At 35.1% G+C, this 18,043-nt stretch overlaps 1 protein-coding gene across 1 annotated transcript; it reads right to left on the reverse strand.

The window, feature by feature from the left end:
* Positions 1-314: 314 nt before the first annotated feature.
* On the reverse strand, positions 315-5,392 carry LOC140811428 (protein NLP6-like). The gene is given in 6 exon segments (XM_073169290.1): positions 315-1,686; positions 1,802-2,099; positions 2,101-2,661; positions 2,750-2,797; positions 3,609-4,180; positions 4,891-5,392. Coding segments are annotated over 6 exon segments (2,910 nt in total). The 5' UTR covers positions 5,186-5,392; the 3' UTR covers positions 315-550.
* Between the last annotated feature and the right edge of the window lie 12,651 nt (positions 5,393-18,043).

Consider the following 18,043-nt stretch of genomic DNA (forward strand, 5'->3'; position numbering starts at 1 on the left):
CAGGTTGAATTTGACTGAAAATCCAGTCTCCTTTGTTCATTAATACCTCAGGAACTTCTTGCTTTATTCTTTGGAATGGTGTAGTATTATTGAAGATAAAACCTTAAAAAAAAAAAAAAGGAGACACACAGAGTATCAAGCCTTTGGTAATTATTAGAAATTATATTTATTTTCCTTCAAAAAAATTATATTTTTACGAAAAAACCCTATAAACTTTATTATGTTGTGAGAAATACTTGTGACAACAGTATCCCCACACTATGATATGAAGTATGCAAATATCTTTTTCCATACAAATACTTGAAAGAAGTGTGTAAACAGAAACATAAAATAATTCATTATTTTATATTAAGTACACCAGATTTGTATGACATACATCCTAATACCGACAAAACAAGACCGATTTATTTCAAACTCAATGACTACAACTTAAAGATTTTCTAAAAAATTAAGTGCAACCAAAGAAACAAAATTTACATTTGGACTTGAATCAATCCTACCACTACAGTAAATCTCTATATACTTACCTGTTTACACTTAAAATCACTGCTCATTCACCAGAGCTCTCACAAGAGCTTCCAAGATTTGCCATCATGTCATGAACCAGAAGCCGAATTATGTTGCCACCAGAAGATCTCGATACGTCGATGCATTCCTGCAAGTCTGCATCACAAGCTATTAAAACCCATTCGTGATCATCGTCAAGATATTTGATATCAAACGTTCCGAGCTCTAACTTAAGCCTCTTGGCCACTTCTTCCTTTAGTTTTTCAATCCCGGAATCTATGGAAAGTCGGAACCTGATTATATCTTCCCTGTATGTGGCTTTTATAGTGATGGTTTTCACCTCTGGCATGTCCAAAAATTGCTCCATTTTATTGACTGGAGCAGCAACCATGACTTCTTTGGGAATGGCATCCAGAAACGGAGGTTTTGTCCAGCTACATTCGGTGACATGCTCTTCGAACAGAGGTTCGTTTCCCTGGCACAAATTTCTCAGATCGTGTGAACTTCCTGCATCCTCTACCAGCATTCCTCCGAATGGCTCCTGGGGTGTTGTGACAAGATCATCAGGTATTGAGAATGTAGATGACAGATTTATTTCTCTCGGTTGTTTGCCCGATAGTTCAAGTGATCGCCCAGTAGCTTTCAAAAATTGTTCATCGGTAGGTGAAACATTTTGAGGGGAAGTATCATCCCTAAGGCAGGGGCTACCTTGACACGAACCTTGCGAAGCAGGAATGCCTGTGCTCTCTTCTCTTGAGCCACACCCACTTCTTGATCTGTTTGAAGCGTCAGCAGCCAAAATACTGGTTTCTTGATGAGATTGTTTCTCAATTCTTGCTACTCCATCTGCAAGATTTGATGTGCCTGCTTGTTCATTAGCTTCAGAGGCCCTAAACAAAGTAAGCGCCCCAATCTGTTCCCGAGATTCAGATGCTTTATTGTCAGGTGAGGAGTATTGATTTGGTCCATTCAAATTCGTTGCCCAAGTGACTGAACCCACCGCAACAGGAATGGAATTTGTAGCTATAGAAGTCAAACTGAATGTTCCTTCGCCACCTTGTACAGATTCTATTACACGCTTCAGCTTCGAAAGAGAGCGGTTAACCTTGTTTATCTTGCGAGAAGGCCAGCGAGAGATTCCATGCTGCCTACAGATTCGTTTCATCGTTGTAGGGCAAACTGTAGAAACAGATTTTTTTAAATGAATCCACTGATTAATGATTTTTACAACAAAAGATATACATATATTTAATCAACTAAAGGTAAAATCATAAGCATTGGATATCGAGATTACCGCCAAGACTCTTCGCAGCATCCTTAAGACTACCTGCAAAATATTGCTGCAGAACCTCTAAGCTAATTGTTTTCTCGGCCTTTCCCCGTTTTTTCTCTCGTTTCTTACCCTTATCTTTACCTTCAGCAGTAGATGCAACAACATGCAGTTTGCTGTCGCCATCATGATGCATCATCTCACCATTAGGTATAGTGGCAGATACAGGAGGAGATGTTTCAGTAAAGTCGGGCCAGGGACGGGGTTTTTCGTATGTAGTAATAATCTCAATGGACCTCCATGAATCATCAAGGTCCTTTCCTAGAAGCAACTCTCAAGCTCGGAAAATGTTGTTTCATCGTCACTAAAAGGGAGTCCAAAAACGCCTGCTGGTCTCTGTAGCCTTGACCATTCGGGGGCAAGAAAAATTCAAGGACATAGTCGTCATCTCCCGTATGAGTGCTACGTAAACAAATGGCGAAACTACTCCTCAAACCAAACATTCGTGCGTAATGTACCAACGGATACTCAGTTTTGCAAAACTTTGTAATATCTTCACAGAAACACGAATTATTAGAGCCAAACGCCCTGCCAGCAACACCCTGCCCCTTTTGCAAGTGATGCTCCGCACAGGCTTCCCGAAAACCCCACAAGTGAGCATCGACAACATAAAATGCTACATCGGTTGTGGACATGCAAACCTGTCCCATACAGCTTCCATCAAAGCTACTGCAAGTTTTCTTGAAGCCACCACCATTTGCTAGGACACTGCGGTGTCTGCACGGAACCCAAGTTTGAGCCAGAGGTAGCATGTGAGTTTCACACACCACAGTTAGTATTTCCAAGATTTCTGCCAGAGCATTTTGGCGTCCTTCATTGCATATCTGGTAGACATAATTGCCATGTACATAGATATGATCAGGAAAAGACATTACTCCATCAATATAATCTCAGTAAGCAGATGTATGATACCTGTGGGCTTTGATGATCCAATATTTCCGAACTTTTCAAATTCACTGCCTGCATGAAAGTTAATTTTATAAAATCAGGGACATCCAAATTGATGAGAACTGTCTGGTAATTCAAAAGCATGGTGGGCATAGGTAACACACATGGCTCATACGGACATGTACAGGGCCTTACAAGTTCTTAAACATACCAACAAGACAGTTTTAAATTTTAATATTTTAGATAAAAACTACATCTTGTATTAAGTTAGAGCAAATGCCATCCGCTGTCTCTACAATGAGACATGTATGGAAATAGACAACTCAAATAAGCAATGAGACCTCCATCACATGCATTGTCAAGAAGATCTTACTATTAGAGACATGTATGGAAATAGACAACTCAACTAAGCAATGAGACCTCCATCACATGCATTGTCAAGAAGATCTTACTATTGTGTCCACGGGAGGGGATGCATATGGGTGGACTCAGCGGGGGACATGACAGAGTGATCACTCCCTCCCCCACTACACTCGCACACAAAAAAAGCATAAAACGTTATATGAATATCTATATAAGTAATACATTTGGTAATCTCAGTCCTCCCCTCTCAGTCTGGCACACCAATCCTTCAATTTTCTAGGTCTGGCCCTGGAGATATGTACAGATCACATAATCTCTATTGCACAGCATCAACTGCTTTCTTATTTCACATAAGGTTTAAGAAGTCGGGTTTTTTCTGCGAAACTACTCATAGCAACGCGATCAAGCAATTTTGAAAAATGATACAAATGAAAAAAAAATGAATAATAAAGAGATTTGTGATGATGAAATGAAGTTTAAATGGTAAATGAATTTGGAAGGCAGCAAGCTAACTACTAACCTCTAGCGCCTTGCAAACTTTGTCAACCTCCGGAGCATAGTTGATTTTCTGGGAGGTCATTATTAGCTCCAATACACCAACACAAGACTGCCCAGATGGTTCAAACACAGGCAAAGCTAAAGTTCCTCTTACGTTGTAATGCAAGGCATGGGTCAGCCGAGGAAACTCTTTGCTGGAATAATATTGTACATTAGGCGTCCATTCAGGCAACTTTTTATGAAAGACACGTCCCGGAAGTCCGAGTTCTCCATCAGTGTCTCCGCCCACAGAAAACATGTACTTTAGAGAAACTAGCCTATACTGATGAAGCCCATTACTGTTGGGATCAAGAAAAAAGGGTTGCCCTGAAGTCGTGAGCATATACTGATTACCATTCTTTACAGGTGCCCAGACCTGAGCTAAGACATGCTGTTCAGTCGAATCTTTAAAGTGCCTAAGAGCCTGCGCCATTCTTTCCTTTATAATACATGATCCATCAGGGGAGTCTATTGGCATAAATCCCATAAATGGTGAAATTTGAATCTTCTTTTCATCCTTTGCAAGTGCACTTTCGGTAACCGAACTTGGATTACCTGTATTTAGAGAAAGTATCGAATTCAACACTTGTACATGACAGATAGTAAAATGATTCAATACAGCTAAGAAGTCCACAACAAGAAGCATGGTGGTATCCAAGCAAGCCAGCCAGCCAGACTATTGCAGAAACTCACTGTTGAATGCGCGTGAGAAAAAGCAAGGACCGAATATTCTGCAACAAGCAGATAAGGCAGCATATTCAACTTGTAAAAATCTCTTCACATACACAGTTTAAAGAACAAACTTCCACAAAGTAAACTTTTGAATTGCTCCTAACAGTTAGAAAGGGACTCGTAACCAGCCATTTGTTTCGTAAATTTACACTAAAAGAATCCCAAACAATCAATAACACACGAGACACCCAAACGATAATAGAAGTAACCAATATCTTGTTCCAGCCGGAAAACCAAGTCGGAAACAAAATAAAGATTTTTCCCACTCAAAGCCGCACCACGACTAATCCAACAACACACAAACCGCTAAAAAGGATAAAAACTTCCAGTGAATACACATAATATAGAGTCAACTACAGATTAAAAAGATGAACTCTGGGTAATTAATAATAAGACAAAAGTAGATTCCATATTTCATGAAATATGGAAATACCAGAAATCAAAAGGCCGCAGACTTTTCATTCCAACAACATGGTCATCTTAGATACCTATAGAATATAATAATAAAACAGCAAGGACAGTGCAAACCATACAAGAAGGAACTGGAAATTTCGAGCAGTGTGAGAGCCTAAAACCTCCATTGGATACAATACCCCCATCGTGACTGTCATCTGGAAAGACCCAGGGAGGCGAACAAGGCTGCTCGGAGTTGGATATCAAAAACGGCGACCCAGGTCCCGATGCTGCAGCTGCAGCCGCAAAGATCTGATCCAACGGCCAGCAGCCATCGAGATCGAAGTCTAAATCCATCAGTCCATCCGAAGCAGCACAGGACGGCTGAACTGGAATTGGGTTCGTTTCTTGTTGAGGTTCCTCTAATATTTTCATTGATTTTCACCCAGTAAAAGATAACAAAATTTCCCTTTCTTCTTGGTTTCTTTGTGATTTGGACTTTGTGTTTTCTCACTGTAGATATTGCTGTTGGTATGTGGAGGAGAGAGAGTGGTGGAGGAAGAGAAGATGATGATGATGGGTGCGGTGAACCGGTGATTCCAATTCTTCCATTGTCCAAAAAATCCTTGGAATCTATAGTTGTAATGAAATGCAACTTGGTATTACTTTATGGATAATAACGACAAGGATATGTTCCCTTGTTTCGCTCTCCCCCATTTTTTGTACTTAAATTATATATATATATATATATATATATATATATATATATATATATATATATATGTTAGTCCACATTTTTCAAGAATCATTTTCATACACATTAACTAAATAATTTTACAAATAAATTTTATAAAAAGAATTTTTTATTTATATATTTCATTAAAAATATTATTTTTTATTATAAAAGTGAAAAAAAGTTGACATATCTCACGGATAAATATGATTTCACAGAAATCAACTATTTGATGTAATACTTATAGGATTGTTATTTTTTTCTTTTACAGGAATATATATGATAAATTAAAATACATGTAAGAATAAATTATATAACCGATTCAAAAAAAATATTGAAATTTTTTACAGTCTTTTCAAAGATATTTTGAAAAGTGTTTCTCAGAGGTGAGGGAAATTAGGAATAAAAGTTGAGAGAGAATAAAATTTTGGAGATTTTGTCGTAAAAGTATTGTGATATTTTGTGAGGATAGAAATATTTTTCAGAATATGCTTCCAAACATTGTCATTTTGCCTACTTTTTGCACCTGCCACATATTTATTATATTTTTAATTTAATTTAATAAATTAGTCATCACTTCCCAAAATAAATCTCTTTATATTATAATAAAATTGACAATACAATATTTTAAAATAATTTTATTGAATAATACATATGTTTATTTTATTTTTCCAATATCTTTTTTCAAAAACAAAAATCACGGATCGTATTTTGTTAGACGAATCTCTTGTTTGAGTCATCCATTAAAAAGTATTGGTTTTTATGCTAATAATATTACTTTTATTATGTATATCGGTAAGATTAACCTGTCTATAAAAATTCGTGAGATCATGTCACAATATACTTGTTGTTTTCCAAAATATTTATCCATAATTATCGAATAAAACCAAACCAGCCCATTATGTTCTTTTATTGCTTATTGGATGGACACACACGCATATGTATATTAAAAAAATATATTCCTAAATAGAATTTGATGTACAAGAATCAAGATATAGTTATCAGATTGATTCTAGTAGATTGTAGTTGACTTTAATAGAGTAGTGTGTAAAAATATTCATTTAATTATCCATTCGAGATGTATAATTATTGTTTAGCCAGTTTGTCGATTTGGTATATATCAACGCCCCAACAAAAATGGTGCTGGTGATTTCTTTATGGGATAATTACATATTTGGTACCATATTTTATCGTATTTGTTTCGATTTAGTCTCTTGTTTTTCAATTTTCTCGATCTAGTCTTTTATTTTATTTATTTTTTATCGATTCGATCCTCTCGTTAACTGCATGGTTAATTAAATATGACGGAAAGAGAGCATATGATTCGATTATAATTCCTTCTTTAGTCAACTATTTTATTGCATTTTCCCGATTGAGTCCAACGTTTTGTTAAAGTAGGTATCCGACAAGCAAACTTGTGACTCCGGTTTAATTGACTCTGATGTAAAAATATCTTTATTTTAATAATATTTTACGATTTTATTCGATTATGGCATTATACTTTATTTGTATACTCATGCAAGCTACATAGATAAAGTCCTTGAATGTACAATAGGTATCCATGAGGTCTGTTTCACAACGTAAGAGCATGGAACTCATTAGTGAGTGTACTGTATATTCTAAACATATTCCTAGTACGAATCAGCCACCTAAAACAAGGATAAAGATCGCTCGAGCTTGAGACTAGCATATGTGATGTAAACACCATGTTTCATTAGCAAGGACATGGAGATGTTCATTCACACATATGGGTGATCATATGATGATGCACTGAACAACCCTCCCTCGGACTATCCAAGTGGTTGTCACTTATCGAGTGAAATAGTCCGCAGTTATAGTTGTACACCATTAATCATTTGACCCGTGACATTGTAGAGGTTATACATACTAGCATGCACTTTGATACGTTTGACGATTCCATTGAGGGTCATCAGGTGGCGAGGTTGGGTGTAGTTTCGAAATACGTAGGAGCAAATGCATTGTAGTCGGGGATTAACCGTTCACCTACGGGTGAAGATATCATATGTGATCTGATGAGTTAATAATACAAGGAGTCTCTGGCCAGAGCAAGAAATGTGCTTTAGGGAATGGTATTTTCCTAGTTGCACATACCATGATACTATTAGTACTCAAAGATAAATCGCGTCGTTATCGAATTCATATACAACTCTCGATATACCAATGGTTGCAGATTCGATCAGGATATATGTGTTGAAGGGACCGTATTGTACACTAACCATGACTAAAGGTTCTTGCAGGCACTATCAGTGATACCTATGGGATCATGGAGCGATACTACTAGACGCTCTTACCATGATCCGATGTGTGCAATCAGAAATAAGTTCTAACATTCTTGATCAAGGAGTTGATGAAAAGAATGAGATTAACTAAGTTAAACCCAAATAAGAACAACTGTTATTCTGAATCACATGGGGATGTGAACCCATAGCTAGCTGTATCCATGAACCATTGAGGGTCACACAAGCATCGGATTTTTTTGTTCCCAATGAGATATTCAAATTTCAAGGAGTTGGAATTTGGCGACTATAGTTTGATGAGATCAAACAAGAAGCTTATAAAGCTGATTCTATAGGATATAAGAAATGGAAGTTAGTATAGTTGCTAAATAAGGAAGGAGATTGGAACTGCTTGTTTTGGTAAAGGAGTTTACAAAACTGACAGCTGACAAATATGATAACTGAAATATATGGCAAGTTCCAAATTTTGTAAATGAAAATTTTGATATTTGAAATTTTCATTATATAAACGAGACTTGTATCATTGGTACATTGGCGCTCTCGAATCGTCGATCGGGGTTATAATGAGTTCAAAATCATTTTTTTTTTTGTGAATTTGAAATTTACGAATTAAATGATCATGCTAGTATTAGTGACTACTAACATGCATAAATTCTCATAAATGATCTAGATGAGTCTAGAATTAAATTGACCAAGATGTTAGTTTATAAATTAAAATAATGGTTATAGTCTCAACGCACAAATCGCTTGCAATTTCTAGTGCAATTCAAGCGAGGAACACAGTCGCCTCTTTTTAATGACGTCTTGAAAGGAAATGCACCAGATGTTAATTTTGTTGTGAATGGTACACAATATACTAAAGGATACTACTTAACAGATGGTATATACCCGGAATGAGCCACTTTCATGAAGAGTTTTTCATGCCCAGAGGATCCCAAAAGAATGAAATTCAAAGAAAGACAAGAGGCTGCAAGAAAAGATGTTGAACGGACATTTGGGGTTCTCCAAGCTCATTGGGCAATTATAAGAGGGCCAGGGAGACATTGGTTTATGGATAAATGCAAAGAAATCATCTATACATGCATTATCTTACAAAACATGATTGTTGAGGATGAGGATCATGCAATATCAATGTGAGATTTTGAAGAACGAGATAATTTCATAGCCAATCAGGGTTCAACCACAGAATTTGACGAATACCTTCGAAGAAATACAGAGTTAGCATGATAGTCCATACTGAATTATTAACTTCGTCACAATTTGGTTGAATACATTTGGGAGACATGTCGTCGTGATGAGTGAATGACTGGTGTATTTAACTATATGTGTGGTTTGTAATTTCTGTTTTCATGTCTTATTTTTTAGTATCTTCGTGAATTACTTATTTTCAATTATTATTATTATAAATGTAGTTTTATGGTTTGCAATTTATTACTATTAATGTTATAAATATTGTTTTGTGGTAAATTAGTTTTGTATAGTTCGTTATAAATATTTTAATTTTATTAACTTTTATTTTTTTACAAATTAGTTATTAAAAAATAATTGTTATAAACTTTCTAATTTTATATTTCAATACAAAATATAATACTAAATAATAGATAAAAGTAATTAAAGTGGTGAAATGATTTTATTTAAATGAAAATAAAATATTAATTAAAGTGACAGTAGACCACTAAAAATTTGAGTAGAGAAATATTTTATTGATGATGTGGATTAGGGGGTCCACAAATATTTGAAGGAAATATCCTTCTACTTGTGGAATGATCTTATTAAGAAAAAATTTGTTGGTTATATAATGTATAGACCGAGTTATTGAGATTCCAATCCTTTATTATTTGCTATACCCTTATTCAGATGTAATTTCTCTTGCTACAATGAAGTTAGAATCTTAAATTAGGTTTTACTTAAAATTTAGGCCAAATATAAAAATACTAATATGATATTATATCATTATTAATAAAAATATTATTTTATTAAACTATGTGGCATTGTACATTGTTGATTTTACTTCAAATTGCCACGACATCATTGATTGTGATTCTGTTTGAGAATTTAAGAAAATTGTGGTTATTTTAAAAAAATCAGATATAACGGTACACCACATAAGACATCCTCCACTGAAGGTACAAAATTGTGAGCCTAGGTCTCAGTAAGTAGAGGTGAGCAAGATTTCGGTTAAATCGAATTAATCGACCGAATCGAGCCAATTCGGAAATTCGGTTCGGTTATTTCGGAAATTCGGTTTTCAAATTTAAAAAACTCGGTTATATCAGTTAATTCAGTTCGGTTACGGTTTTCAAAATTTTGAAATCGGTTAACCGAATTAACCGATATAATAAATATTATTATTTATCAATTTTTATATATATTTTAATTTTTAATTTTAAAATCGATATAATATGTATTAATTGTGTTCAAACAAAACTTATACATTTGTGATGCGTGTGATTTTATGTTTTTATGCATTTGTGTAAATTGTAGTTTTGAAGAAAAATTATATATATAATTAAAGTTAAATCACAATTTTTTTAAAAATAATTCGGTAACCGACCGAATTAACAGATTTTAATTGGGTTTGGTTTTAATCGGTTATGGAATATAATTCGGTCGGTTCGGTTATGAAAAAATATTTCGGTTTGGTTCGGTTCGGTTATGGCTAATTCGGTTCGGTCGGTAACCGAAGAGACCAAATATTTACCCATATCAGCAAATAACTCCGATGAAAATGAATAAAAAATTTAAAATGAATACGTGCATTTTACAATTTTTTCTCAACATTTTAGCATATAAAAATATATTTGTACCTCCTATCAAAATTTCAAAATAACGCCTCAGATTTTCAAAAAAAAAAAAAGAACATAATGTTAGGATCGGGGTTGTGTTTAGAGGATGGTGAATAAACACTTTTAAATTTTCTCTTAAAAACTGAGAAATCATGCGATCGATCTTGATAATGTTAGTTATACAGACCTGATTTTCTCAACTCTTAAAAACGGTCGGACCAAAAAATATTGCAGAAAGATGTCTGAGGGTTTTATGATAGTTTTATACTAAAAAATAAAAAGGCGACAAAATAAATATGTACAATAGACCCAAGTTCCTATCTCACACATTCTTCTACTTATGAAATATTTTATTAGAAGACTTTGGTTTTACAAATCTTTGAAACAACCTGCTTCAACCTTAGCACTTATTAACTGCCTAAGTTGAAGCTCCAAGTTAACTTTCACATACGGTTGAGACAACAAGGCTCAACTAATGCACCACACATATATAAATTATGAATCCTTAGATTCAAACTGTCGGGCACCTCCTCAAACGATCTTGACAGAAACGGAAAATGCTCTTGAAGAGAGGACTGTTGAGCAGTAGTTGATATGGGTTTGAAGGGAGCTTAGAAATTTTTCACGGAATGCAAGCTTGAAAGATTGCTTTGAATGTATGTCAAATCGTGTTATGTCGTAAGAATCTTTTCTTGGCATCCTTTATTTATAATGCCTTTTGCATTTTCTCATTTAACATTTGACTGTATCTCACCAATGCAAAATATCTGTTGTCATAGTCTCTTCTTGAATCATAGTAAACTTCAATAATAGCATCGGCCGAACACTTGCATAAAATAATTAAAGTATTTTTGACGTCATTTTAAAATAACCCAACCAGCTGACATTTAAAAATCCAAAATAAATAGTTTAAAGCATAAAATCATCAAACGTTTTACCAACATAAAAACATTATTTGAAAAGTATAGCTCATACTACAAATTCTCAAAAACCACTCAAACATAAATAAAAGTCATAAAATATCTTTAACATACTTAAAATCATAAATCATAAACTAGTGCAGAAACTAGCGTCGGTCATCGGGTTATGTGCACCTTCAGTCCAGTAAGATCAACCATCAAGACCTCCTTTAAAATTATTATCATAATCACCTGCATCAATCACACCTAGTGAGTCTAAAGACTCAACACACCATAATCTTGATAACGAGTACTACATATATACGCAACATAAAACAGTGAAAATACGTGTACTTAAAATATCGTTTTCATGAAGATGCATGAACTTTAAACATAAGAATTTTCATAAACATTTTCATAAAGATGCATGAACTTTAAACAAAAACATTTTCATAATGATGCATTAACTTTAAACATAAACATTTCCATAAAAATTTCATAAACGTTTTCATAAACTTTTTCATATCATCATACACATATTCATATTAATATTCATATGCATATTCATATCCATATTTGCATCAACATATTCATATTTGTATCAACATATTCATATTCGTATTTGTTGAATTCAAATCGTGATTGTGACTCGTATTCGTATTCATATTGGGCGATAGATCCATCTACATAAAACCACAGTACTGGACGGCGGGGACACCAGCAAAACTCTCACCGGTCAACTGAGCATTGGCCAATGTATTACCATATTACATATTCGTATTCTATTATCAATGAAAATACGATCGTCGGACTCCTACTGAGACCTTCACCTCACGATATCTCCAACATATTTAGTTACAATTACTTCACTTCCTTCAACATTTCGTATTCACATTATTTAATAAAAATTAAACATGAATATAACGTTTTCTTTTAAACCAAGCATGCAACATATCTTTTAAATGTCAATATGAAATCATAAAAATCCGTAAACATTTAAAATAAACGTTTTACATATAAAAATCATAAAAAAGACATAAGCTTTTAAAATCAACTATTTTAACGTATTAAATCATAAATATTTAAAATAACATTTTGACATATTAAAGCATATACATTTAAAATGACATTTTCACATATTAAATAATAACAAATCCATAAACATTTAAAATAAAACATTTTAACATATAAAAATCCATAAAATTTTAAAGTAAAAGTTTTGGCATATTAAATCATAAACATCCATAAAATCTGTAAATAATCATATTAGCATATAAAACAGCATTCAGGACAATGCCATGATAGTTTACTAATTTTTAGATGTAAAATTACCGTTTTACCCATAGACGTAAAATTTAACGAATTTGACATTTTCTTAATTTCATTGACTCTAACATGTCCCAAATAATTATTTAAGCTTACATCAATTTTCTCATATTTTTATTTATCTTAAATCGAGGACTTTTAATTTAATCTTAATATACATATTAATGCGTTTTAAATCCCGAATTAAACCAAACCTTAATATAAAATTCTCCAATTTAAAACTTAGACTTTTAATAATTAGTTGAGCTTAAATATAATTTTTTATAATTTATTCCGCTTAAATCTTGGTGTTTCCATTAATTCTTTAATTAACGTTTTGTGCGACGATTAAATCAGGATAAATCCAAAACTCATTATTTTCCTCCCAAATTTAAACATAACATTTTTATTATTTATTCTATCTTCAAAATCATGAGCCACCCCTGTAGGACCCATGGTTCTAATTTTTGTCTAATTAATTCTAAACTGACACATATAAGGACACATCGAGCCATCTCCCATTTTACTCGAGCCACGCCCGAGCCACCTCGAGCCAAACCCGAGACAACCCATCTAGGAACCATCCTAACCAATCCCAAGCCTGTGAACCTAACCCTAGCTCGCTCACCAGCCCTGCAACCGAGCCAACAGTTTTTGCATGTGTGTATGAGGTGTTCTAGTTGTACTAGGACTCCTAGCTAGCCTAGGGCTCTTCCAGCCGAGCCACCACCGAACCATCATGACCATAACCTGACTCTGGACCATGCATAGACCCATCTTAGACCAGACCAAGCTCCTGAACCCATGTAGCGAGCCACCTGAATTCAGAACCTGTCATGGCCAAGAGACACTCTTGTCATGCACTATTCGTTTCTGTTGCTAGCCACCTAGCCAACGAGCCAGCCCTCAAACCAACCCCTCAGGCACCCTCCTAAGATCCTAATGACTCGACCTAGCCTAGCTCAAAGCCCCCAGGCCGAGCCATCTATTCTTGCCTAGCTGCTGAACCCTGCGCCACTTCCTTGAAACTCACGGGTTGGAGTTCTAGCTTGCTAGGACTCCTCCCCAGCCCCTGGTCTCGAGTCCTAGCCCGGCTAGGACTCCTTCCCTGACCCCTCACGAACCCTAGCTGCCCCGGTCCCAGCCAAAGACATGCAAAGCCCCATAACCCTTACAACCGAGCCCAGCTCCTCCATAACAGAAAGATGGTACCAGCTTGTTTTCTATTATGATGCAGCGTTTTTGTGTGTGTTATTAGGACCTTAAAACTTTTGTAAAATGTCCTTGATCAATACCCTAGCCATGGCAGCCCCTTAACACATATTCAACATAATTTTTGGATCAAAATACATGTTTTAAAAATCATAAACGGTGCATATACGAAAATCTAACAAAGTGTCCCTTGTTTTTCATGCAAGAACTCAATTAAATAAAATACTATGATGTGATAGATGTTTGAAGGAAAGAGTGCATTTGCGTTTTTAACGCACAATTTTATGTTGACGAATCGAAGAACGACGACGAACAACCTTGGCTTGAATATCCTAGCAATTTTAGAAACTTTCTTCCTTGAAATCCTCGTGTGTGTGTCGTGTATTTGGAGGAAGGAAAAGTCTTGTTAATTATTGGGGGAGGGAGGCGTGAGTTTGTGATGTGAATTGTGGTGTATTTTGCACTTTAAATATTAATTAACACACTAACAAATTCCTTGGCCCATTGACAAGTTAATTAGGCCCATTTAGTCCATTAGTGCTTAATTAAAATATTTTTTTTTAATAAAGTTTGTGAATTTATTAGTCGGGTTGTCAAAACGTTTGTATTTTTGTTGAAAAACCAACACCAATAAAATTTACGTCCAGTCATATAAAATCACCTCAAAGGTCCTTTCAAAAATAATAAAAAGTATCACCCTTAATTTAAATAATCAAAAACAATTAACCAATAAAAACGTTTTTTTTATTTTTCAGCCCTTGGTCTCCGTTCCTCGATCGCAACTCGAATAACCTTTAAAAATATTTTAATGCAATAATGTAGAAAAGTATATTTTAAACATGTCAATATGAAAAACATAATTAATTTATGCAATTAAAACAATTAATTGAAATACACAAGGATTTAATAACTTGTATGCATGTGGTTCATGTGGACCTTCAAATTTTCGGGGCATGGTATGACACGTTACTAATTTTTGCTTGAACGTGGCTTCTCAAGTGGAACAGTTGACAAAACTTTGTTTAAATTTTCAAAAGATGGTAACTTGTTATTTGTGCAAATATACGTGGGCGATATAATTCGTATTAACTAATCCTAAATTATGCGAGAGATTCTCTAAGATAATACAAGAGCAGTTTGAAATGAGCATGATGGGAGATCTGAACTTCTTTCCAGGGCTGCAAGTCAAACAGTCAAAGGATGGCATCTTCATTAACCAAGCTAAATACACGACATATATGCTGAAAAAGTTTGGAGTGGAGAATTGCTCCCTAGTCACTACCTCAATGAACTCATCAATCAAACTAGACAAAGATGAAAAGGGAATCTCTGTGGACACAAAAATGTACAGAGTATTAATTGGTTCACTATTGTATCTAACCGTCAGTCGTCCACATATAATGTTTGTTGTTTTTCTATGCACTCGATTTCAATCTAATCCAATGCAATCTCATTTTAATATCGTTAAAGGAATACTTAAATATCTTAAGGGTACTAATAATGTGGGTCTTTGGTACCCAAAAGATTCAAGTCTTCATCTTGTAGGATATTCAGATGCAGACTATGCCGATTGCAAAATTAACAGGAAAAGTACTAGCGGTTCATGTCAGTTTTTGGGTGATAGACTAATATCGTGGTTTATCAAGAAACAGACATCTATTACCACATCAATCGCTGAAGCGGAGTACCTTGCGGCTGGAATCTGCTGCGCACAGATGATGTGGATACAACGACATCTCAAAGATTATGGAATTCAAGCCACTATATCTCCCATATTCTGTGACAACACAAGTGCAATCGCAATCGCAATCCCATACAATCCAGTTATGCACTCTCGGACAAATCATATTGACATCAGACACCATTTTATCCGAGAAAATGTAATGAAGAAAGAGATTTGGCTTGAATATGTGCGTACTGATCAACAAGCCGCTAATATTTTCACAACACTTTTATTAGAGGCTAAGTTTTTTTATTTCCGAAATACGCTTGGTTTAATCGATTTATCTTCGCCATTTGTTTAACATTCTTAGTTGATTGAATTATTACTAAGTTTTTTATGCAGGAGATAAAGAAATATACAGACGAGAAGAAGTAAAAACATAATAAAATTTCATTAATTTCGGCGGGCCCTTACAACAACAATTTCTTTTTTACTGAACCCCTCCAGAAGGCCAAACAAGTGGTCAGCCCTCCGACAGAGGTGCACATAAAGTCCTCTGAGAAGGCAATCCTTCTCAGAGCACTATGCTCCTTCAGAAGCATGAGGAGGTAGACACCTTCATAAGAAAAGATTTCTTTGGTATCAGCGACATGGAGGAGCCGCTGATACTTCTTCAGTGTTGCCACTCCTTTGGGAGTAGCAACAAGCCCTCCCCGAGGGAGGACTGAAGTTCCTGGATTTTCATCCAGGTTGAAGATGTTGTCCTCCAGCGCAGCCTTCCGTGCCATGATTATGTCTTGCATGAACTCCTCAGCGAGATCCGTCTCCCTTGAACTACCTCCAATATTCATTTTCTCTTATCTTGCTCTGCACCTTAAAATGATTTTGTGACTAACCCCTCTGGTTGTATTTATAGATAAGAACCATATGAAAAGTCATCATCGTAATTACTGTCAGGAGGATATGATGAATTCTCTGCAAATCGACCGCGGTTTCATTACCCGAGGATAAGTTTACTTAATGCATTTGCTTATGGGGAATACCGGTTTAGTCAATAAATTAATATGACTCAACCGCATCCTCTCTAATAATATTAAACGGTTCATTTCTTCATATTGGGCATGTTTTGTTTTCCATGTATGCCTTATTTTGATGTGACATATACTTTTTCAAAATTCGAAATTAATCATTTTACCGCCGTCTAAAATTTTTTCTCAAAAAAAAATAATCCCTCCACTAACAGTCCTCCACGTGGACTGACTTGTAATTCTTTGAACCAGACATTCACACACAAATTCAGTATCATTCTTATCTTTATTTTGATGCAATAATACGCAATTCCTCTGAAATATTATCTAAGATTATCTTCTAGGTGTGTATTTTGTATCTTTCCACATCAAATGGCATCATTGGTTGTTCAAAATACAATTGCTATCAACTTCGCATCAGTATTTGCCATGACCAACAAGCCAATGAAAGTCATATTTCGTCTCCTTGAATCTTCTGGGCTTCGTTCATTTCTGAGATGCAGTGAGAAGTATTTTGAGAATCTAGTGAAGGAATTCATTGATTCAGCATACATGGAAAACAGAGAAACTATTTGTGATGTCCAGGGGAAAAATCTTCATTTTACCCAGAATATGTTTGCTGATTTGTTTAAACCACTAGCAACTAGAATCACCGACTTCACTACACTTCCAGAGGGCAATATTGAGCTTTGGAGAATCAATTTCTCCATCACTCAGTTTCCAATTTATTCTCCAACCTGTAAAAAACGCAATTTGAATATCGAATTCAGATTGTCGGCTGATATCGTGGCAAAAAGAGTCCTTGCCAAGGCTGATGCATGTGACAAGATAAATTTGAAAAATTTCTTGTCATGGCCACCATCTCATCAAATCTGTTGGTCAAAACATTGGTGGCTATGATAAAGAAGGAAAACCAATCTCAAGGATTTGCGGGTCGAATCTGTTATCTGCTAATTGACACTGGAGTTCAACTGGTGGAAATGACTGAAGTTGGAAATACCAAGCTGTTCAACTGGCCAACAGTTGAAAACTTTATAAAGAAAAATCAACCAACTGATGAGGAAATAGTCTCTATCTAAACATAGACTGGGGTTGAATTTGCAAAACAAAAGAAGATTGAGTCAACTCCCAAAGGAACGAAGAGAAAGATGGTCCTAAAATCTAGCTCTGTTGATGAATCTAGGGACGGTATCCTTGTCTCTCAAGTTTTCAAGAAAAAACGGTCTGAAAAGCACATAGCAATGAAGATCAAGTTGATTAAGCATCTTTCGGTGCCACTGGTCCCTCCCCCAATCCCTGCACTCCCTGCAATAAAGCTCAAAGGTATTCAATTTGCTGAACCAGAAATTGAATCTTCTTATTCATGAGTTCCTATCATTCTTTTAACAGACAAGGGAAAACAAGTCATG

Source organism: Primulina eburnea, chromosome 14, assembly GCF_022965805.1.
Source record: "Primulina eburnea isolate SZY01 chromosome 14, ASM2296580v1, whole genome shotgun sequence".
NCBI lineage: Eukaryota > Viridiplantae > Streptophyta > Magnoliopsida > Lamiales > Gesneriaceae > Primulina > Primulina eburnea.